General features: G+C 39.8%; 1 protein-coding gene across 1 annotated transcript; it reads right to left on the minus strand.

Annotated features, from left to right (window-relative positions):
* Positions 1 to 310: 310 nt before the first annotated feature.
* Positions 311 to 20,818, minus strand: LOC131947080 (uncharacterized). Its single transcript, XM_059308160.1, has 17 exons — positions 19,894 to 20,818; positions 14,942 to 14,966; positions 9,696 to 9,774; positions 7,746 to 7,892; positions 7,138 to 7,259; positions 6,630 to 6,667; positions 6,337 to 6,472; positions 5,940 to 6,076; positions 5,533 to 5,755; positions 5,169 to 5,283; positions 4,888 to 5,025; positions 3,845 to 4,493; positions 3,505 to 3,650; positions 3,201 to 3,367; positions 2,620 to 2,806; positions 1,955 to 2,124; positions 311 to 1,731 (listed from the first exon to the last, which is right to left on the minus strand). Exons 1-17 carry the CDS (start codon positions 20,736 to 20,738, stop codon positions 466 to 468), a joined length of 4,590 nt encoding a protein of 1,529 aa, XP_059164143.1. The 5' UTR covers positions 20,739 to 20,818; the 3' UTR covers positions 311 to 465.
* Positions 20,819 to 23,673: the final 2,855 nt, after the last annotated feature.

The raw sequence follows: 23,673 nt of genomic DNA on the forward strand, positions 1-23,673 counted from the left end.
CATCAGTCACAGGGTGAGTGGACTGGAAGACATTTGTTGGTGGACAGCTGCTAATCACCTTATTTTTGGTCCACTAGTCACTAAAAGAATTATTCTCCTAACTTCTCTAACGCAGGGTAAAAAAAGTAAAAACACCTGATACAATTTTAAATAAGTCTCAATTCAATAGCTAATTGTATGTAATAGTTTTAAAAATGCTAACAATGAGTTGGTAAACTTTTGATTACCCCCCCCCCCCCCCCCCCCATTGGACATATTAAACTACTGTGGGCTGCAGTGCACATAAATAATGGTTTTAAGCTGAGCCTTTAGGTTTAGAATCCTGTTATTGTAATCAATGAGAACACCTCTACCATGTTTAAAATGTACTCAAAATTTAATTGTTTATAAATTTCATCAGTCAACATATCTACATATTAGAATGTAATAAGTTCATTTAAAAAGTTTTTTGTGACCCTGCCATCTTTACATAGTGTCCTCTGTACCATTGAATTGAATCAGATCCACAAAATCTATCCCATATTTGTCTGAAGAAGCCTGCCCATCACACAGTTTATCAAGCAGGATGGTGTTACTGGTGTCCCCTGCCATACAGCTGTCCTGTACTGGGCCTGATTCATCCAGTGATATACTGTTGAGAGATGAAACAGTACTTTGGCGACGTAGTAATTTCCTTTTTTCTTTCACGCTCTCATAAAACATTTTAGCTTGTCTTGGGTCAATGACTGGCGTCCCATCAGCCTTGAAAGCTTCAGCTGCCATGCTGAACTCTTCCATGGAGTCTTGAGATGAGATGCTGTCATACACTTTCTCTCCGTCTCTTAGAAGGTCTTCTGTGCTGTCATTCATTTCAGTGATGGTGTCAACTCTGTCCATCTCTCTAGGCAAATCATCCATACTGTCATTTATTGCTTGCTTATGTTTGCGAGGTTTCCTTTTTAATGAATGATAATTTCTTTCACTTTCAATCGAAGCATAATAAGGGGATGATGATGACGAAGAAGAAGATGATATAGAATTACAGCAAGAACGCATGAAATGAGCATTTTTGAAAAATGGATTTGGTGGAGATTCTTTTCTAGTTTTAATCTTTGCAGAAAACTGGCCAGTTGATGGAGTAGAATCTGTTGTTGAACTAAGGTCTGGATTGTATGTGCCAGTTGGCATTGTAAGTGGAGATGGAGTATTTTTACTGTAAACTCTGCCTGCTTGTGAGTGCGAGCTACTGACTAACTGATGTACTGAAGAGTCATCAGTTGGTGCACCATCACAAGTGTCAAATGCTGGAAGGTTGTCATTTCTTGTATCTGGATGGAATAAGGAAGCCATGTGTTTGGAGAAGTCAGTGGCTTGTGGTGGAGTGCCAAATACACTTTCTTCAGATGACGTTGACGAACAATGCTCTCTCCTGCGATTAAAGTGACCTGACTTGGTAACTGGGTGCTGGACAGATTTTTGATGTTCATTGGGTAATGCATTAGGTGATGCATTTCCTCGATATGCTGAAAAGAATGGATTGGACGATGGGGCACAGTTTGGCGTAGGGGTGTAGAATGGTGTTGGCGGTGTGCTAGTTGAGTACACAGATGCTCGGCTCTCAATTTTGCTGATAAATCTTTTGAGTTTCCTCATCTCCTGAACACTCTTCATGCGCAGCAGCTGTATATCTTTGGACTGTATGGGGACTCGGGGTGGCCCCTCCCTTTTCTTTTTGATCACCTCTTTGATCACCTGTTTAAATATCAAAATTATATCAATCCCAATAGACCTCATACTCTGCAGGAATCAAAGTATTCAAACATAAAGGTAGGATTTACAATGATTAGAACACTATGGTAAGGTGTAAAATAGCAAACAAGTATTTTTTTTTTAAATTGCTATCATATCAACTATTACATCATATTTGATATTTGTTACAAATTTGATAGAAACGATCCCATTAAAGACTACTCACAGATTTAATGTCCTCAATATGCAGTAAAGTGTTGAACTCCATAAGCTGGCTGAGACGCTCAAAGTTTTTGTGTGTGTATGTAAAGTTGAATGTGGAGTAAGGAGCTTTAGGGTCATCAAACACATCAAAGTCTGCAAAATCTAGTTCCTCCTGTGTCTCCCGAGGTACATCTGCAATAAAAATAAATTGATGAATATTCTTTTAATACACATGGAATATTCTCCTTTTAACCTACTTGAAATATTCTTTTAATAATATATATGGAATATTCTTTTAATATACATGGAATATTCTTTTAATATACACGGAATATATATTTATATTTTCGTTCTCTCTGTATTCTATAACCTATTTTTAAAATGTTCAGTAATAATGGGAAATAAGGACTCCCTGGGCAAGTCACAGATTTTTCTACCAATAAATGATGGGAATAGTGGGATAACTTCACTTTTGTTATTCTGTATACACACCCATCTATTAATAACACTTATAGTTAGTTATTTAAATGTGGGCAGGAACTACTACCTCCCTAGCCCTAGTTCCTTTCTTGTCTCAAATCCTGACCATAATGGATGCTAAATATAATTCTTACATTGCTTCTAAAAACAATACCAATAAAAAAAGAAAACCTAGATATGATAACTAGACTTAAAGACTTGACGTACTTGGTGCTTTGAATTGTTTGAAAGTTTTGTTGACAAGGACAAAGTGAAAGACTATAGGACAGTGTGGATCCTTTTCATCACGGAAGATGTAGAGTTCCTTCATCCCCTCACGCTCAAACACTGACGTATCTATTGGTGGAAACGGTAGACGGTTCAGCCTAGCCCATTTCTCAGCTAGCAGCAGCTCCTGAAAAAGTATCAATATTTCATTTATACAATAGCTAACTAATTAAACAAACTTTAAAACATTAATGAATGCAATAATCAAATTTTGCCCAGTGGTTCAACCCCTTAAATAACTCTCCCCCCCCCCCCCCCCCCCCCCCCCACCAAACTCTTGATTGCAATTTGTCTTTAACTTTAAAGTTGATGTTTTTTTTATAACAATGGGCTGAGTCAACATTAAGCAGGACAATCAAACATTTCATTAGATTTTATAAAAAATTTCCATAACAAAAAAAACTGCTTAAGTTCAGTGTAAAAAATTACTCCCTGACACCAAAGTCCTATACCCCCCTACAGGAGTAGGACATCATTTATAGGCAAATTCTCATCTAAGTACAATAGCCTGGGGTACAAACCTTAAAAGGATGATGATTGTCTGAGGGTCTAGCACTGAAATCAAATGACAGTATGATGTCCACCTGTCTCTGTGGTCGCAGCACCAGTGGATACGGTGAGTTGAAGGTCAGACCAGCGTCCACCATGTAAATATGCTTCACTGTAGTTGGGTGCATCTCAAAGATTCCTGAAACAAGTTTGTTTTGGATTGGTTGATTGTATATCTCCTTAATTTAAACACCAAGCTCAATGAAATAAAAATATTTGTATTTTTGGTAACCAATAATAAAAATAAATATAGTGCAAAAATTCACAAATCGTTACCATCAAACTCATCGCCTTGATTGACCCTCTTATCTATAGGGGTGAAAGGTGAGAGGGGGTAGGTCTGCTGGAGGGACAACCCTCTCATGAAGTTATGGATGACAGCTGCTCGACCTCGACGTGTGCTTAAAAGCTCCCAAGAGTTGCTGTAAACATCACATTTGTTATACAATAAAATCTCAGAAAATCTATTTGGTTTATCTAATATCAGTAACAATTTACTTTGTAAGCTATTATTTCAAAATTCTGTTTTTGCTTTATTAGTACATAATTATTTTTATTAATCATGATCAAAATATTTTGGCAATGGATATTTAAAATTAAATATAAAATTATTTACCTTTCAAAAACTCCCTGCATTAATTTCTTCCAATAGGTTTTTGAGCCACTTTTAGACTTTTTGAATGAAGAGCCAGCCCGCTTGTAAGCTTTTCTCTTGTCTTCGTGGCTGGCATTTTCCCTAGTGGGACATTCTCCCCAGTTCACTGTTTTTTTCAAACCATCTGAGGCATCCAAATTTACATCACATTTTTTCACAACAGGTTTGGCTATATGGAGTTTCTTCTGTTTCATGATAGAGCTTTTCACACACATTTCTTCCTGTTCATCCGCCTCTCCTTCGTAGGCTTCATCAGCATCAGCGGTGACATCAACACCATTTGACGTCTCTGCCTTTCCTGAGTTTTCTTCCAGTGATTTGTTTAAAGCAACAGCTGAATGGCTGTCAGTCCGAGAGAGTTCTATCCCACCAGAAGATTCATCTGTTGTGTCCAGAGATTTGTCGTCGCTGTCCTCCATGCTTGATTCCAGGCTACTGCTGTCATCCCCCTCCTCATCCATGTCATCATCGCTAGGGTCGCTGGAACTTTCATGACGCTCTTCTTCCAATTTTTTTGTCATTTCAAGTCGGATCATTTCAATTGGGTCAATGCGGCGGTTGTCTTCAAGCAGACGACGAAACAGAATGCAAAAAGCACTGCCCCAGATACCTGCACAGCAATCAACAACAGCATGAGAGTAGCATGAAAGTAGCATGAGAGCAGCATGAGAACAGCATGAGAGCAGCATGAGAGCAGCATGAGAGCAGCATGAGAGCAGCATGAGAGCAGCATGAGAACAGCATGAGAGCAGCATGAGAGCAGCATGAGAGCAGCATGAGAGCAGCATGAGAGCAGCATGAGAGTAGCATGAGAGCAACAGAAAAATTTTGCACACAATCATTTTAATTTTTATTGCAGCAGATGTCATGATAGCCATATCCAAGTTTTTGGAGCTTGGCAGTTTTGAGCTCAAGTTTTACGCAATTTTACTTAACATTTTGACACAACTTTTAAAGTTTTTGGGTTAAGTTTTAATACTTTGTAAATCTGCAAAATTACTGACCTTGAAGGAAATGTAGTGGCTGCTCTGGGTACTTTTTGACCAGTTTTCCCATAAAAAATTTGCTGCCAAAAAGTTCTGAGTCCATAAATGTTCCATATTTAGGCATACCAATTTCATAAGGGGAAAATTCAACCCATTCTGCACAGGATAGATAATACATAATTTAACATTAACCTATGGTCAAATGGAAAATAAGATCTAAATGTAACCTTTTCTTCTTAATTGTTTTGTATGAATGCAGCAAAGTTTGTAAGGATTTGTGTTGAGTTAAAAAAACTAACCCTGGAAAGATTTTGCTGGCACATCTTTTTTGACATGAACACAAGTGTATAAAGGCATCGGAACATTCCCATCTTTGATCTTTTCTCTCTGATCTTTCAAAGTTGCTCCCATTCTCTGAAAAGTATTAACAAACTAGTAGTTATATATTGTGGGGGGGGGGGGGGGGGGGGAGAAACCAAGGTGCTGGGTGGAATTAGGTAAAATTTTGTAATCATTGAGTAGGGACTGCATGGTGATAAGTTGTACAGTGGCTGGATATGTTTGGCAAAAGGTTGATCAATAATGGAGTTCTAAAACTGCTTAAGTCTCAGATATTCAAGCAACATTTCAAATTCTTAGCGCTCTAACAATAATCAGACCTACATCTTTGAGCAGTGTCTCTCCAACCATCCGTCCAAAAATATCTGTGAAACTAACAGGTTGTCCATCTCGACGTTTCTGTACCATATACTTGGCATAGTTATAGATGGTGGTGGCATTAAAGAAACGAAGCAAACTTTTGTCAATGCTGTTCTTGAGTTCTTCTAGAAACTCATCCATCTCCAGGTTTGGCCACTTGGGGTGTGAGTACAAAGTTGAGATAAACCTGAAGTGGAAATTATTTAATGATTTTTTTTAATCAAGAGAAATCTTTTGAGGATTTGGAATAAAGCACAATTTCTTCACTTTTTAAAATGCATATTACAATATTACTTTAGAAATGCATTTGGCTTAACAGTCAAATAAAATATTAGATATTTAAATTATGAAAAAATGGGAAAACCAAATACCATGAAGAGCCAGAAAGTCCACCTGCAAATGTGGTGCAATCAATAACACCAGACTCCACAAGAGCCTTGAAAACACCACTGTAGCCGGTCATTGCACGGAAGCCCCCTCCTGATCCAATGACAGCAATTGTCGGAACCTGAAAATATTTGAAATCCAATTTTTTAATTTAATAACCACGAATGCACGTTTTGTAAAAAATAAACCAATTAAGCCAGGCATTTTAAATTTTGATAATTTCAAGCTTTATTCAATTAACAATGCTACAATTATTTATTTATTAAGTCAAAAATGTATGTTACATACATATTTTTAAAGCAATGTTAATTACAGATAGTCTGAGATAATTTAGTTTAAAAAAAAACATTACACGGCTCATGACAAATGTAGATCTTTTACCTCATGAATATTCAATGGACACTCCTCATCTCCCAGAAGTTTTCTCAAGCCTTCCAAAACTTTTAGCTGCCGTCTGCTGATGAAATCTTTTTCTGCATCACTGAGACAGAGGCTGTAGCGCAGAGTGGGATTTCGACTAAAGAAATAAAATTTGTCTTACAATAAGTTCAATTTAATTAATTGTTGGAAAAGTAAAATAAAAATCATTTTAGTTTATTAATGGTTCAAGTTGACTTTTTCATGAAACAATTTCTTCTCTAACATAATTACAACAAATAGTCAAAACAACTTACTCAAATTCCAATTTAAACTCTATATCCACTTCAGAAACCTTTATAAAAATCATAAAAGTAAGTTTTAGTATTTAGTACTATGTGATATGGTTATAACTGCAACATTTTTAGGGTACATTCCTGTTAAACCTTTAACAGAGAAGCAACCTTGCAAAAGATCTACAATAATTTGAATCCATACTGCTGATGTAAATACCTAACCCAAAATTACTAACCTATGTCCTCCAAATACAGAAAAAAAAATGAACTAAAAAATAAATTTAGTTTACAAACCACCTAACTAGTTAAATTGCAAATAAAAACCAACCAACCAAACAGACTGAGTTAGCTTTAGACTGACCAAACAGACTGAGTTAGCTTTAGACTGACCAAACAGACTGAGTTAGCTTTAGACTGACCAAACAGACTGAGTTAGCTTTAGACTGACCAAACAGACTGAGTTAGCTTTAGACTGACCAAACAGACTGAGTTAGCTTTAGACTGACCAAACAGACTGAGTTAGACTGACCTGATTAAAGATAAATGTCTCCACCTGAGGGGTGTCCATCATCTTCATGTTGACAATATCAAAATAAGCCGTCCCAACTTTCTGATCAAACCACAGTGAATTGGATTCCATTAAACTAATTTCTGGTCAGACATGCAAACAAAATTAATGCTTTGATAGCCACAACAATAATTGTCATTTAAAGGTCAATACATTTTAATTTGAAAAAAAATAATCTTCCAGTAATTTAAGCCACTAGAAACTAATAAACCATTGTTTACAATTATGTTAAACTTTGCTTTTTTTTTTGTTGTTGTTTAAACTTGGTGGTTCAAGTACTGCATGCTTTACAGCAATGAACATGTTTGATTGAATGTGTCTAGTTGAACCGGAGAACAATTGTATGACTGTGTTGAGTTGAACCAGAGAACAATGGTATGAATGTGTCTAGTTGAACCAGAGAACAATGGTATGAATGTGTCTAGCTGAACCAGAGAACAATGGTATGAATGTGTCTAGTTGAATCAGAGAACAATGGTATGAATGTGTCTAGTTGAATCAGAGAACAATGGTATGAATGTGTCTCTTTGAACCAGAGAGTTCTGAATGTGAATATCAGCTAGCCTTACCCAGGATGTTTGGCTGGGTAAAGTTGATGAAAAATGTGAAGGTTTCATCCCACTCGGGGCTCGTGCAGTTTTCTTTCACTGTCGTTGATTTCTTTCCTTCTGGTGACGTTCTCAGAACCAGGTTGATGTAAGGGTCAGGGGTGTCATCTGGAAGTAAAGGTTAATGTAAGGGTCAGGGGTGTCATCTGGAAGTAAAGGTTAATGTAAGGGTCAGGGGTGTCATCTGGAAGTAAAGGTTAATGTAAGGGTCAGGGGTGTCATCTGGAAGTAAAGGTTAATGTAAAGGTAACGGGTGTCATCTGGAAGTAAAGGTTAATGTAGGGGTCAGGGGTGTCATCTGGAAGTAAAGGTTAATGTAAGGGTCAGGGGTGTCATCTGGAAGTAAAGGTTAATGTAAGGGTCAGGGGTGTCATCTGGAAGTAAAGGTTAATGTAAGGGTCAGGGGTGTCATCTGGAAGTAAAGGTTAATGTAAGGGTCAGGGGTGTCATCTGGAAGTAAAGGTTAATGTAAGGGTCAGGGGTGTCATCTGGAAGTAAAGGTTAATGTAAAGGTCAGGGGTGTCATCTGGAAGTAAAGGTTAATGTAAGGGTCAGGGGTGTCATCTGGAAGTAAAGGTTAATGTAAGGGTCAGGGGTGTCATCTGGAAGTAAAGGTTAATGTAAGGGTCAGGGGTGTCATCTGGAAGTAAAGGTTAATGTAGGGGTCAGGGGTGTCATCTGGAAGTAAAGGTTAATGTAAGGGTCAGGGGTGTCATCTGGAAGTAAAGGTTAATGTAGGGGTCAGGGGTGTCATCTGGAAGTAAAGGTTAATGTAAGGGTCAGGGGTGTCATCTGGAAGTAAAGGTTAATGTAAGGGTCAGGGGTGTCATCTGGAAGTAAAGGTTAATGTAAGGGTCAGGGGTGTCATCTGGAAGTAAAGGTTAATGTAAGGGTCAGGGGTGTCATCTGGAAGTAAAGGTTAATGTAAGGGTCAGGGGTGTCATCTGGAAGTAAAGGTTAATGTAAAGGTCAGGGGTGTCATCTGGAAGTAAAGGTTAATGTAGGGGTCAGGGGTGTCATCTGGAAGTAAAGGTTAATGTAAGGGTCAGGGGTGTCATCTGGAAGTAAAGGTTAATGTAAGGGTCAGGGGTGTCATCTGGAAGTAAAGGTTAATGTAAAGGTCAGGGGTGTCATCTGGAAGTAAAGGTTAATGTAAAGGTCAGGGGTGTCATCTGGAAGTAAAGGTTAATGTAGGGGTCAGGGGTGTCATCTGGAAGTAAAGGTTAATGTAGGGGTCAGGGGTGTCATCTGGAAGTAAAGGTTAATGTAAGGGTCAGGGGTGTCATCTGGAAGTAAAGGTTAATGTAAAGGTCAGGGGTGTCATCTGGAAGTAAAGGTTAATGTAAGGGTCAGGGGTGTCATCTGGAAGTAAAGGTTAATGTAAGGGTCAGGGGTGTCATCTGGAAGTAAAGGTTAATGTAGGGGTCAGGGGTGTCATCTGGAAGTAAAGGTTAATGTAAGGGTCAGGGGTGTCATCTGGAAGTAAAGGTTAATGTAAGGGTCAGGGGTGTTAGTCTGAAGTAAAGGTTAATGTAAGGGTCAGGGGTGTCATCTGGAAGTAAAGGTTAATGTAAGGGTCAGGGGTGTCATCTGGAAGTAAAGGTTAATGTAAGGGTCAGGGGTGTCATCTGGAAGTAAAGGTTAATGTAGGGGTCAAGGGTGCCATCTTGTCCTTGTTAATATAAGTGACATAACCGTGTTTATTTAAAAGAGAAACAGGCTTGATATACATATGCTAAATAAAATTCTTCACTGTTCTCTTACCATTATTTAAATAAATTATCTGATTAAAAAAAATTAAGTGCTAATTAACACAAAAAGGACATTTGGATTCTGAAACCTTTTAAAATTTGGTTTAAGTGAAATATATTTTGGTTTGGAAAGACTAAAAGGGAGATAATATTTACTTACAGTAGTCTTGAAAGCCCATAGTTATGTTCCTTCCCCTTAACACTTTGACTGAGAGAATAAGACAGGGCGTGTGCTGTACCTACGAGAATAAAAGTGTTGCCGCCAGGCAAATAAGGGTTAATCCACTTGGTCTAAAGTGGGTCATTTGACATTCGGGTTGCAAGGTAATTTTTGTCAATACAGGCGATTCTAATTATTTCGGGGATTTCCCGAGGCAAGTCAGTTGAAAGGGGCCGCCATAAAGTATGGGATCCCTTTTGAATCAGATGGCATGACATTATTGTATACGTTGGGCTGGAGCACCACAGTCAGTCTGTCAAATATCGGATTGATTTAAACGGCAGTCTTTATTGTCAGTTTAATTAACTTTGTTTTATTCATTTTGTCGAGTGATTCCTTTGTGACGGTCTTTATTCCTCTGGTTGATAATCAAAGAACCGTTCCCGTTTCACAATCAAAGGTGCTTGCTTTATAATCTCATATAGCATTAATGGTAAACTTGTGTGTACAATTTTAAAGTTGTATGTGTCCCAATTTTAAAGTTGTATGTGTCCCAATTTTAAAGTTGTATGTGTCCCAATTTTAAAGGTGTATGTGTCCCAATTTTAAAGGTGTATGTGTCCCATTTTTAAAGTTGTATGTGTTCCAATTTTAAAGTTGTATGTGTCCCAATTTTAAAGTTGTATGTGTCCCAATTTTAAAGTTGTATGTGTCCCAATTTTAAAGTTGTATGTGTCCCAATTTTAAAGGTGTATGTGTCCCAATTTTAAAGGTGTATGTGTCCCAATTTTAAAGGTGTATGTGTCCCAATTTTAAAGGTGCATGTGTCCCAATTTTAAAGTTGTATGTGTCCCAATTTTAAAGTTGTATGTGTCCCAATTTTAAAGGTGTATGTGTCCCAATTTTAAAGATGTATGTGTCCCAATTTTAAAGGTGTATGTGTCCCAATTTTAAAGTTGTATGTGTCCCAATTTTAAAGGTGTATGTGTCCCAATTTTAAAGTTGTATGTGTCCCAATTTTAAAGTTGTGTGTGTCCCAATTTTAAAGTTGTATGTGTCCCAATTTTAAAGTTGTATGTGTCCCAATTTTAAAGTTGTATGTGTCCCAATTTTAAAGTTGTATGTGTCCCAATTTTAAAGTTGTATGTGTCCCAATTTTAAAGTTGTATGTGTCCCAATTTTAAAGTTGTATGTGTCCCAATTTTAAAGTTGTATGTGTCCCAATTTTAAAGTTGTATGTGTCCCAATTTTAAAGGTGTATGTGTCCCAATTTTAAAGTTGTATGTGTCCCAATTTTAAAGTTGTATGTGTCCCAATTTTAAAGGTGTATGTGTCCCAATTTTAAAGGTGTATGTGTCCCAATTTTAAAGGTGTATGTGTCCCAATTTTAAAGGTGTATGTGTCCCAATTTTAAAGGTGTATGTGTCCCAATTTTAAAGGTGTATGTGTCCCAATTTTAAAGATGTATGTGTCCCAATTTTAAAGGTGTATGTGTCCCAATTTTAAAGTTGTATGTGTCCCAATTTTAAAGGTGTATGTGTCCCAATTTTAAAGTTGTATGTGTCCCAATTTTAAAGTTGTATGTGTCCCAATTTTAAAGTTGTGTGTGTCCCAATTTTAAAGTTGTATGTGTCCCAATTTTAAAGTTGTATGTGTCCCAATTTTAAAGTTGTATGTGTCCCAATTTTAAAGTTGTATGTGTCCCAATTTTAAAGTTGTATGTGTCCCAATTTTAAAGGTGTATGTGTCCCAATTTTAAAGTTGTATGTGTCCCAATTTTAAAGGTGTATGTGTCCCAATTTTAAAGTTGTATGTGTCCCAATTTTAAAGTTGTATGTGTCCCAATTTTAAAGTTGTATGTGTCCCAATTTTAAAGGTGTATGTGTCCCAATTTTAAAGTTGTATGTGTCCCAATTTTAAAGTTGTATGTGTCCAATTTTAAAGTTGTATGTATATATGTCGTGTACTGAGGTAGGTGCCTGTGTGTGTGTGTGTCAGTCATTTTAGTGCGGCATGTGACTTTCGTGTAGTGTAGTGTGTGTGTGTGTGTGTGTGGCACACTGTTTCTTTCACACTTTTTCTCCGGGGGGGGGGGGGCACTTGAAGTTTTTGGGATTTGGGAGTGGGGGCGGACTAAAGTTTTTTTAGGGTTGACATTGGTAAAAGCATATTTTTTCTATATAAATTCCATTTCGTAAGGGAGTGGGGGGGGGGGGGGGGGCGGGGGACGGGACGGTAGTAGACTTTCTACGGGGGGGGGGGGGGGGGTGGCTGCCTGGAAGAAACTGGTACTGTAAGGTGCATAGGCGAGGTTGTGGTGATGTGTTAGTATCTCTGGTATGAGGAGTATATGTGTGTGTCGTGTGGTGATGTGTGTGTGTGGTGATGTGTGTGTGGTGATGTGTGTGTGGTGATGTGTGTGTGTCGTGTGGTGATTGTGTGTCGTGGTGATGTGTGTGTGGTGATGTGTGTGTGTCGTGTGGTGATGTGTGTGTGTGTCGTGTGGTGATATGTGTGGTGATGTGTGTGTGTGGTGATGTGTGTGTGTGGTGATGTGTGTGTGGTGATGTGTGTGTGTGGTGATGTGTGTGTGTGGTGATGTGTGTGTGTGACATCTGGCAAGCCCAGAGCATGGAGTACCACGCGCAGTGTCAGTGTGACACCACACACACACACACACACACACACACACCACACACACACAACGCCCCACAAACAGAAAAAATGTGTGGGGACCAGCTTAGGGTAAAAATAAACACACACGGCTAAACGGCGGGTACACGGCAAGACTTGACACACAGTATACACACATAAACAGCAGCCGACATAAACAGTTAGCAGCCGACATAAACAGTTAGCAGCCGACATAAACAGTTAGCAGCCGACAGAAACAGTTAGCAGCCGACAGAAACAGTTAGCAGCCGACAGAAACAGTTAGCAGCCGACAGAAACAGTTAGCAGCCGACAGAAACAGTTAGCAGCCGACAGAAACAGTTAGCAGCCGACAGAAACAGTTAGCAGCCGACTGAAACAGTTAGCAGCCGACAGAAACAGTTAGCAGCCGACAGAAACAGACAGAAACCGTTAGCAGCCGACAGAAACCGTTAGCAGCCGACAGAAACAGTTAGCAGCCGACAGAAACAGTTAGCAGCCGACAGAAACAGTTAGCAGCCGACAGAAACAGTTAGCAGCCGACAGAAACAGTTAGCAGCCGACAGAAACAGTTAGCAGCCGACAGAAACAGTTAGCAGCCGACAGAAACAGTTAGCAGCCGACAGAAACAGTTAGCAGCCGACAGAAACAGTTAGCAGCCGACAGAAACCGTTAGCAGCCGACAGAAACCGTTAGCAGCCGACAGAAACAGTTAGCAGCCGACAGAAACTGTTAGCAGCCGACAGAAACAGTTAGCAGCCGACAGAAACAGTTAGCAGCCGACAGAAACAGTTAGCAGCCGACATAAACAACAGCTGACATAAACAGCAGCCGACATAAACAGTTAGCAGCCCACAGAAACAGGAATCAGTCCACAGAAACAGGCGACAGAAACAGCCGACAGAAACAGCCCACAGAAACAGCCAACAGAAACAGCCCACAGAAACAGTACAACCCCAGTTACTTAGTCTAGTCTAGTCTGAGTGTTGAACACGTCAAGACTATTTTTGTTGGGGGTGGGCAAATGTTTTTTTTCTCCTTAGGCCGATTCGCTCCTTTAGGGCGGTTCTTTACTTTTGGACCAATGTTTACATTTCGACTAATGTAGGCGCCTCCTTTCGGTGAATATAGGCCTACTTGCTGTGAAATGTTTTTTGTATTTTCACTGAAATGTTATTTTTAGCGATTTTTTGGGGATCTTTCTGCAAGGCGATTGTGATTTTTTTTTTAAAGAACGCGTTTATCCGGCAGATGAAGCAGAGTTGATGTTTTATGAACTCATTTCTTTTGTGTTAACAAGATTCTGATGTTTTATGAATTCAGTTCTTCTGTGTTAACAAGATTCTGATGTTTTATAAACTTCTTCTGTGTTAACAAGATTCTGGTGTTTTATGAACTCAGTTCTTCTGTGTTAACAAGATTCTGATGTTTTATGAACTCAGTTCTTCTGTGTTAACAAGATTCTCCATCGAACGGGTCTTTTCAAAGCAAAAAGTCCCATGTGACTCCATCATAGTGTTGTGGTGATGTAGACCTAGTTGGTAAAACATTTTCCATATTTAAAACCTGCTAGCGTATGCCGCCCTAGTTCCCCGATGATTTCCTCTAAAAAAAACGTGTTGCGATATCAAATCAGTCACACAGGTGAACGGGCTGATGCCAGAACCATCCTGATAACAAACTAAAAATATGAATTCTGGCTCCCTCTCCTCCACCTTCGAACGGCGCATTTCTGTCGTCTGCTATTAAAACACCTCTCACCCCAGAAGCACCCCCACCCACCCTCTCACCCCAGAAGCACCCCCACCCACCCTCTCACCTCCCAGAAAATAATTCAGCTCTGAGTTGTGATGGTAGCAAACATCCCTTAGTGCGTCATGGTAAAGATTCCTTTTAAGGCGGCGTGATCTCGTTTCAAATCTGGCGAGATCTCGTTTCAAATCTGGCGAGATCTCGTTTCAAATCTGGTGCTCACGTTCACGGAGAAACGATCAGTTGCCCCGTTACTCGACGTGCAGTTGAGCTTTCATACGTAACAGTCAGAAGACGCAAATTTAACAGTCAGCAGACGCACATTTAACAGCCAGCAGACGCACATTTAACAGTTAACAGACGCACATTTAACAGTTAACAGACGCACCTTTAACAGTTAACAGACGCACCTTTAACAGTTAACAGACGCACATTTAACAGTTAACAGACGCGAACCTCCAAGGTTCGAGCAGACGGCATCTATCTCTGCTATCCAATTACATTTATCACCTCGCCATTCCTATATCTCTGTGGGATATATACGTCATACATGTGCTAGTATTTTTTTAAATACAAACACTGACTGAGATACATGTGTCATACATGTACTAATGTACGTCATACATTCATAGACTGGGGTTTATTCTGGTCTTAGCGGTTGAACTTGTAATTTAATTTTTTTAGCGAATCCCAGTACTCAAATGTAATCATGGATCCCTCATAGGTCCCTCGTCGACTTGACGACAAACATTAAAACAACAGAGGCCAGAAAACAAGGACGCTTGTATGATGAGAAATAATTAGAACACACACAACAACAACAACAACAAGAAAAAACTCACCTCAAATATTTGATAAGGATCGTACCTGAAAACAGAAAGAAGAAAGTTAGCTGGGTGAAAAGGTGAAGGTCACGTCTTGTTAACTACACATGTCCTCAGACTGCTGGGGTGGTGGTATAGACTGGTGGGGTGCTGGTATGTTCTCAGACTGATGGGGTGGTGGTATGTTCTCAGACTGATGGGGTATTGACGCCTGCCAAACGTGTTGCAAACAACGGTTCAAATTCTATACTGCTGGAGGGGGGTATCAGAACCTTACGCTAGGATTGGTTGGGGTGACGCGGCTAAAATATTGACTTATGGTTTAATTGAAGTTAATTAAATAATTTTAAAACAGACAATACGCTTATTACAACACAGACAATAGGCCAATTATAAATCATACAATAGGCCAATTTATAACAGACACTAGACCAATTTTTATACAACTCTCTCAACATCTTTACAAGTGTGGATGTGGGGAACAAAGGGGGCGGAGGTTGGGGCGGTATCAGCTGGTCTTGGTTTTATAACCAAACTAATCTAAGGCAGGAAGTTTTATTTGACACCAAACTCGTTTGTCCACACAACGAAATGATTAAAATAATTTAAAAACAAACACCGGAAGTGTAGCAATTAATGATTGAGAAGATGAAGTTTTCCCCGAAAGATGGTCACTTGAATGTGGCTGCATAAAATTAAAGTTTCCGGATGTCACCAACTCACACGATTAAACTTTTAAAGCAGCAGCAGCCACGGCTACTCTAAATATAAAGTTAATAGTATTGATAGCTTTTTTAATAGATTTAGTTTTTCCCCCAATCTTACCGGTACACGTTTAATTGATGTAAAACCTGGAAATTTTTGTGCCTCTATTTTAAACTTTTAAAAATGTGCATTAAAAATGATGAAGGTTATGTTGGCTGTTAGAAAGAAATTAAAAAAAAACTAGCACGGAGAAGCCGACTAGATTACAAGATAACGAATCAAATTTTCTAACACACGTGGCGCGTTTCATCCTACTGACTAGAAGATTTAAGAAAATACAGAGAGAAAAACACAGCGAGAGAAGCAAATATTTGTGTACACAGTGTATAAGCAACATCAGTAGTAATTTGTGTACACAGTGTATAAGCAACATCAGTAGTAATTTGTGTACACAGTGTATAAGCAACATCAGTAGTAATTTGTGTACACATTGTATAAGCAAAATCAGTAGTAATTTGTGTACACAGTTTATAAGCAACATCAGTAGTAATTTGTGTACAAAGTGTATAAGCAACATCAGTAGTATCATAGATACTATCTCATATAAAGTAATTTTTTTAAAAACGAGATTTGTATAATTATATAAATGCAAAAGTTCGACTTTCCTATACGGTGCAACCCATTTGAGAATAAGTGAGTGGTGCGGGTCTGTGGTGGTCTGGTTCGAGAGTTTGTTTATGTATGTCCGTGCCATTGTTCACTTACCACGGGCAGGAGGGGGTCGTTGAGGTAGGGGGGGGGGTTGTAGGGGGGTGGTAGGGGGGGTGGAAGGGGGGGGGGGGGGTAAGTTACACAGCCGTTAGAACACACATTCTCGGCTGGGAAATCCAACGCACTGACTGACCCCCATGACACAGGTACCTGACTGACCCCATGACACAGGTACCTGACTGACCCCATGATACAGGTACCTGACTGACCCCTTGACACAGGTACCTGACTGACCCCATGACACAGGTACCTGACTGACCCCATGACACAGGTACCTGACTGACCCCTGCACTGAAAGAAACCTGGTTGGATCACCATCAGACGACGGTGTGGAATAAAACCAAACCAGATGGTGAAATGGTGAACACTTTTGCTCACATCAAAGAAGGCACTACCGGTTAGGCTACACCCAGCCCCGTCAGTTAGGTTAGGCTACACCCAGCACGCCAGTCAGGCTACCCCCAACACATCATAGTCAGGCTACACCTAAAAGTAGTGACACATTAGCCATTCAAGACGTGCCAATAGCGTTTAAAAAGTTGTGTTTGGTTGACCCCCCCCCCCCCTAGACACTATTGACTAGTTTACGTCACACCTGTGTCAGGTACAAAAGCCTTGTGGAATCAGGGAGTGATCTCACGTAGTTACGTCATCAGGTTCTCAGCGGATTCTTGGCATATCGCAAGGGGAGGTAATATTAGGTTCAACAATGAGTTGTCCTGCCCCTGACACAGAATTTAGGTAAAGGAATTAACTGTACACACATTTATACAGCGTGGCATCATTTCCCTGCCTGTACAAAACGTACGAAGTGAAGGTTCTAGGGGTAGACGGGAGACTTAGCCAACCCTTCCCCAAAATATAGGCAAAAAAAGTAGGCCAAATAAGTGAACACATTGTTTACATTACTTGTATTTTTTAAATATTTCATCTACGGTGTTTTTTCTTATTAAAATTTCAAGTGTATTTTTGTATAGAGATGGGCGGGTGACAGGTCTACCCGTCCCCCAAAAATACAAAGTATCATTATATAATCCAGGACTAGCGGCATTCTACCAACTGTAAGTTTCCACTGTTTGTATTAGTGCGCGGACTCAAATAGAGGGAATAAAAATAGAACAAACAGAACTATGTCCGTGGGTTGAAGAAAAAGGGTGGGACAGGGGCGACAATTCACAGACGGCCGATTGGAATGTACCAGTCTATCGAACTACACCCATGGGGACGTTTCTATGGAAGGTCATGGTTGCTATTTTTATCTCCCGGTAATTAGAATTCCTGTCTCATTCTTAGGGGAAGACTAAGTACCGCGGAATGCTAAAACGTTGACGCTTGTTTCTATAAAAAAAAAAACAAAAAAAAAAACAATAAACAAAGCCAATGTCCGCTTCAGTAATTACAGGAGAATAAGGGAGGGGGGGTAGTTATTTATTACCGGAATGTATTGTATCAAATGACAAAAATATTTCATTAGGCATAAAGGAAACAATAGCAGGTCTGATAGAGAGGGGTGCTAGCACAGTAGCAGCTCCCGTACCTGTATCAACAACAGTTAAAACTTGAACTTAAAAGGATAAAGCTTTGAAACAGTACAAAGTTTCGATAAAACAAAAGCCTAGAACAGACCAGAAAGGAAACAGTCCATAAATGGACAGCAGATTCATTCAGTTTCATGAATAAAACAAGTGGGAAAGTTGTGGTGTGGTGTTAAGTGGATGCAAAGATGGTGGTAATCCTTCAGCAGACGTGGATTGTTGTCGCTCAAGTGCTGCCATCAAGTGCGACATTTCAAAGTTACTCAAATTTTTGTGTCTGGTGACAGTGAGTAGGCGGCCGTGTGATGTAACAAGGTGTGACAACACGATCTCTTTCTTGGACGACCTGCCGATCCAATGGCCGCCCAAACAAGCAGACGCATGTAGGAAGTTTGGGCTCGAGGCTATCAAAGGGTGCAGTGACGCCGTACACGGAGCCAGGTTTTTATTGTGTGGAATGTGTTCACGTAGACATTATAAAGGACGCAAGGGGAGAGAACTTTTTCAAAAGAAAAAGTGGGACCAAGTGTTCCTTTGCTATATTTATAGAACTAGAATAAAATATTTTAATTAGTGGGAGTTATATTGGTATGGACTATTTTATTTTATGGATGCATACAATTGTATAGGCCATTTTGCCAATGAAATCAAGAAATAATTATTTGGCTTCGGTGGGGGTAGTGGGCGTGGGATAGTTAGGTGGGGGGGGGGGGGGGGGTTACAGAGAGAGTGGCGTGGGATGGTTAGGTTGGGGGGATAATGAGGCAGGGACGCGGGGGGGGGGGTACAGAGAGAGGGGCGTGGGATAGTTAGGTTTGGGGGGGGGGGTAGTGAGAGAGGGGCGTGGGGGTAGTGAGAGAGGGGCGTGGACAATATAATGCTCCTGATCTATAATGTGCATGTTAATTTTAGCATTTAACAGTTGGAAAAACCGTGCAGTCCATAGTTGCTCATCATTCTCCGTACTTGAGAAACCGGATGTAACTCTTCTGGACCAGCAGTTTCCAAACACATCCGGGTTCGTAACCTATCAGTAAATATATTTGTCTCCACGTGGCATGGGACTGTCTATGTCTTCATTACAACCCGTGAGTCTTTATATGGGACTGTCTATGTCTTCACATAACCTGTATGTCTATATACGTCTTTCTCCAGAAACTACATATAAGAACCACTAATTCATAATAAATATATCAAAATAAAATAGGCAACGCATTTTATATTGTCACAGAAATGACCAAATGCCTACACTCTGGTGTACCAAAAATGACCAAACACCTACACTCTGATGGTGTCACCACTACAGCTTGACATCTAAAGGCCAACAACACAACAATACAACGGACATGTAAACCAAACTCTTTCATTATTCTAACCGTCTACGGGAATATATCATCTTTTGAAATGTAATCACGTTTTGAAGGCTACGACCTACCTTTGTGTAGGAATACAACAAATGCCCATCTGAGGCTGAAGGTTTCTATTTTGTGTGGGTTAATTAAAAAAAATAGGACCTGATGTTAGACTGGGGTTAGCGTGACCTGATTATCCTGATCCGGTACCGGGTCACGGCCAGTCACGGCACATTGTTTTGGTGAACGGAGGGCAGCGTCACACGCCAAAACATTTTGAGGATATTTACTACACGGGAAGTGGGGCTTACAGAACAAAATAACGGCGGTCCAGTTCTATTGGCATCTAACCACACACATTAACTGGCCTCTAAACCTGAAGTCAAGCAGTCCCCTATTGCTCTCCTCCCTCCCATCCCCCACCATCTAGATATAAATCTTAACACATCTAGATCTACATAAAACGTATCAAGATATAGGCCTACACAACACATCTAGATCTACATAAAACATCTAGATCTGCAAAAGCAAATCTACAAACCAAATCTACACACCAAATCTATACACCAAATCTATACACCAAATCTACGCACAGTTTGCCACTTACTTTTCTCGTTTCCGAGTTTTTGGTGACGTTGGGGTACACGGGTCACTCTTGTGTCCAGTGGAGCAGAAATCTTCATCATCGCTCTCCGAGCTGTCATCTCGCTCGTCGGACGCCCTACCCGGCCAGTCCAGGGTGTCACTCTTCCGTTTGCTCAGCTGTCTGTGGAACTGTGGCGTCTGCTCTCGTTTGGAGAAGGGGGGCGGCATGAGGGACGCGGGGTCGTCCTCGCATGGCCCAATGTCAAGGCCATTGTTTGCTCCAGGGCCATCTTGCTGAAATGGCAGATGGAGGCCACTGTCTCTGGAAGTGTCTGAGGATAATTCTGCCGTCTGATGTGTGGAGTTTTTATGTTTTAGAGTCACATCCCCTGGTTTTTTGACATCTTTTGGTTTTGGCGCGTAATGACCAATGTGGAATCCAAAACTGTCTGTTTTTCTCAAACCATCATTGAGTAGCATTGTCCCCATGTGTGCGCGAGTTGAAGGGCTCAGCGTCGCGTGAGTTTCAGTACAAATTTCCGACTCACCTTCTTGTGTCAAACTATCAACAAGTCCACTGTCGTCTGAAACTAGCAAGCTTTTATTTGTTTCTTTTAGTGGAGACGAGTCCCACTCGTGTCGTACACGCAAAGAGTTATCTAAACTTGAGCTGAGCGCCGTGTGGTCGGCCACCGAACTGAGCTGTGTTGTTAAAGTGGAGAATGAACGCGAGTTGACAAAAACTTTTCTTCCTCTACTTACGTGAGAGGGCGCGGCAGGCGGTGTATGGTAGTCAAGCACGTCTGGGCTGTTGTGATCAGCTGTTATCGTGTGTGTAGGAGTGAGAACAAAACCGGATTCATCCATGTTGTTAATAATCCACTTCCGTCTAGAAACTTCCTCTGCTGTAGTTTAATCCCGCCTCCTGAGCCCCCACTCGACGATGCAGCCACGAGTGGCACACACAGTTGAGCGGGCACGCAGCGAATAAAAAAAAAACGCGTACGTACCAGAGGTGGCAGTCAGAGGTGCAGCCGCAGGCCACGACACAAATTTGTTCACACGCCATAATGTTACACATTTTGACCCGCTTACGTGAGAGCTATGGGAGATTTTGCTCGGGACATCTTCTGAACAAGGCAACAGCACTAAGCAGCCATCAGCAAACCTATCGACACACTGTTGTCGGAAAACATAGGATACACGCACTGTGTCCGATGAACTTTGTTTCTTCCAGACTTTTTTTCTCCGGGGGGGGGGGGGGAGTGGTGAACATTTTCCGGGGGGGGGGGGGCTTGATATTTTCGGTAGGGGGGGGGGTGGTGAACATTTTCCGGGGGGGGGGGGCTTGATATTTTCGGGGGGGGGGGTCAACATTTTCCGGGGGGGGGGGGCGGACACTAGTAAAAGTATATGTTTACTATATAAATTCCATCTCGTTGGGGGGGGGGGGCGGTAGACTTTCTTGGGGGGGGGGGACAGAGCCCCCCCGAAAAGATGCCTGGAAGAAACTCTGCCGATGAATATGGTATAGAATGTATCCAGGCAACATAATCAAGACAATGTGTTCATGGAAGGCGTGGTCGGATGAGAGGACTGATGATTGTTAACTCAAAGTCTCGAGTTCGGCTCTACGGGCAGATGAGGCTCGTTGGCCAGGGATAGTCGCCTTTCTACGAAAGAAAACTCAAACATCAAGCATGGCTGTAGATTGTTCTAGGGTGGACAAGGGCTATGGACGTTTGGACACGTGTTGAAGGATATATTCTTTAGTATTACAATACGTCAAGACACAGTGTCCAGAAAGCCAAGACACAGTGTCCAGAAAGTCAAGACAGTGTCCAGCAAGTCAAGACACAGTGTCCAGCAAGTCAAGACACAGTGTCCAGCAAGTCAAGACACAGTGTCCAGCAAGTCAAGACACAGTGTCTAGTGAGCACAACCTTTCCGCCAACCATGTAGACAGCAGACGATTGGTTCAACCAATTAGATTACACCTTGCACGCCCACGCGCCGACCTTGCAGCGGGAACATGTGCGGTGCTGACGTGATCAGGCTGAGGGAGTCACGTGACCTAGCCCACGGAGACTGGACATTACAGGGATGGCGTCTACAGTTACCGGTACAACGGTACAACGGTACAACGGTACAGGAGGTTGGAGAGAAATCATTGACCACAAACATGCTCCCTGTGTGGGTACAGCTTAAAGGTGCAGGCACGATTTTGTTATGTGGAGGCGGGGAGACAGAAATATATACATACATATATATATATATACATACATATATATATATATATATACATATATATATATATATATATACATATACATATATATATACATATATATATATATATACATATATATATATATATATACATATATATATATACATATATATATATATATACATATATATATATATACATATATATATATATACATATATATATATATATACATATATATACATATATACATATATATATATATACATATATATATACATATATACATACATATATACATATATATATATATACATATATATATACATATATACATATACATATATATATACATATACATATATATATACATATACATATATATATATATATACATATATATATACATACATATATATATATATATATATATATATATATATATATATATATATATATATATATATATATATATATATATATATATATATATATATATACATATATATATATATATATATATATATATATATATATATATATATATATTAATCTTCAATGGCCCAAAGGCCAATAAAACATGCTAAGAATTTAAAAAAAAAAAGCCAACTGTACAAAAAAAAAAAGATGGCGACGTAAAGTCTGACATACCTAATTTTGAAAATCCTACTATCATTGTATAGTTGTATTCCTGTAATTCTTACAGCGGCGGAAGAATCTAACTTACATTGTGAGGTTGTAATTATTACTAATATCTTACACAGATAAAATTAAAATCCAACTATCAAACCTGATTATTTACAAAAATGGAGGTTTCAAACATTGGAGCATTTGTAACAAATATTTCTACAACACAGATCAAAAGACGAAACATACCAATCCTTAATTTTTTGTCTGTAAAAAGAAATCAATTCTAGGTGTATCTAGTCGTAGAGGTTCAAGATGTTGAATCGTGGATTTTGATTAGGATGTATAGATTTTACGTAGGATAGCTAAACGTGTATGATTTCATGTTAGATTAGGACGAGTGATGTATTACATTAGGACGAGTGATGTATTACATTAGGACGAGTGATGTATCACATTAGGACGAGTGATGTATCACATTAGGACGAGTGATGTATCACATTAGGACGAGTGATGTATTACATTAGGACGAGTGATGTATTACATTAGGCCGAGTGATGTATTACATTAGAACGAGTGATATATTACATTAGGACGAGTGATGTATTACATTAGGACGAGTGATGTATTACATTAGGACGAGTGATGTATTACATTAGGACGAGTGATATATTACATTAGGACGAGTGATGTATTACATTAGGACGAGTGATGTATTACATTAGGACGAGTGATGTATTACATTAGGACGAGTGATGTATTACATTAGGACGAGTGATATATTACATTAGGACGAGTGATGTCAGACAGTTGGTTTTTTACCAGATTTACTGTAACTTGATTCATCATGCTTGGTGCTTTTGTCTTCGTCCGTCAGGGGTCGAAACGAAATTTCACTAACTTTCACCAAACCGATTTTTTTCTAAACTTGACAAGTAGGTCAAG

The sequence above is a fragment of the Physella acuta genome, unplaced genomic scaffold, assembly GCF_028476545.2.
Source record: "Physella acuta isolate Inbredline_101_S28 unplaced genomic scaffold, ASM2847654v3 ptg000582l, whole genome shotgun sequence".
In the NCBI taxonomy this organism is placed as follows: domain Eukaryota; kingdom Metazoa; phylum Mollusca; class Gastropoda; family Physidae; genus Physella; species Physella acuta.

What these genes read in the sequence shown, in the direction of transcription:
- LOC131947080 (XM_059308160.1), bottom strand. Translation starts at nt 20,738, where the DNA reads ATGGATGAATCCGGTTTTGTTCTCACTCCTACACACACGATAACAGCT. An exon ending in ATCCTTATCAAATATTTGAG is followed by an intron (nt 9,775 to 14,941) that starts GTGAGTTTTTTC and finishes TTATTCTCGTAG; the next exon opens with GTACAGCACACGCCCTGTCT. An exon ending in GAGAGACACTGCTCAAAGAT is followed by an intron (nt 5,284 to 5,532) that starts GTAGGTCTGATT and finishes AATACTTTTCAG; the next exon opens with AGAATGGGAGCAACTTTGAA.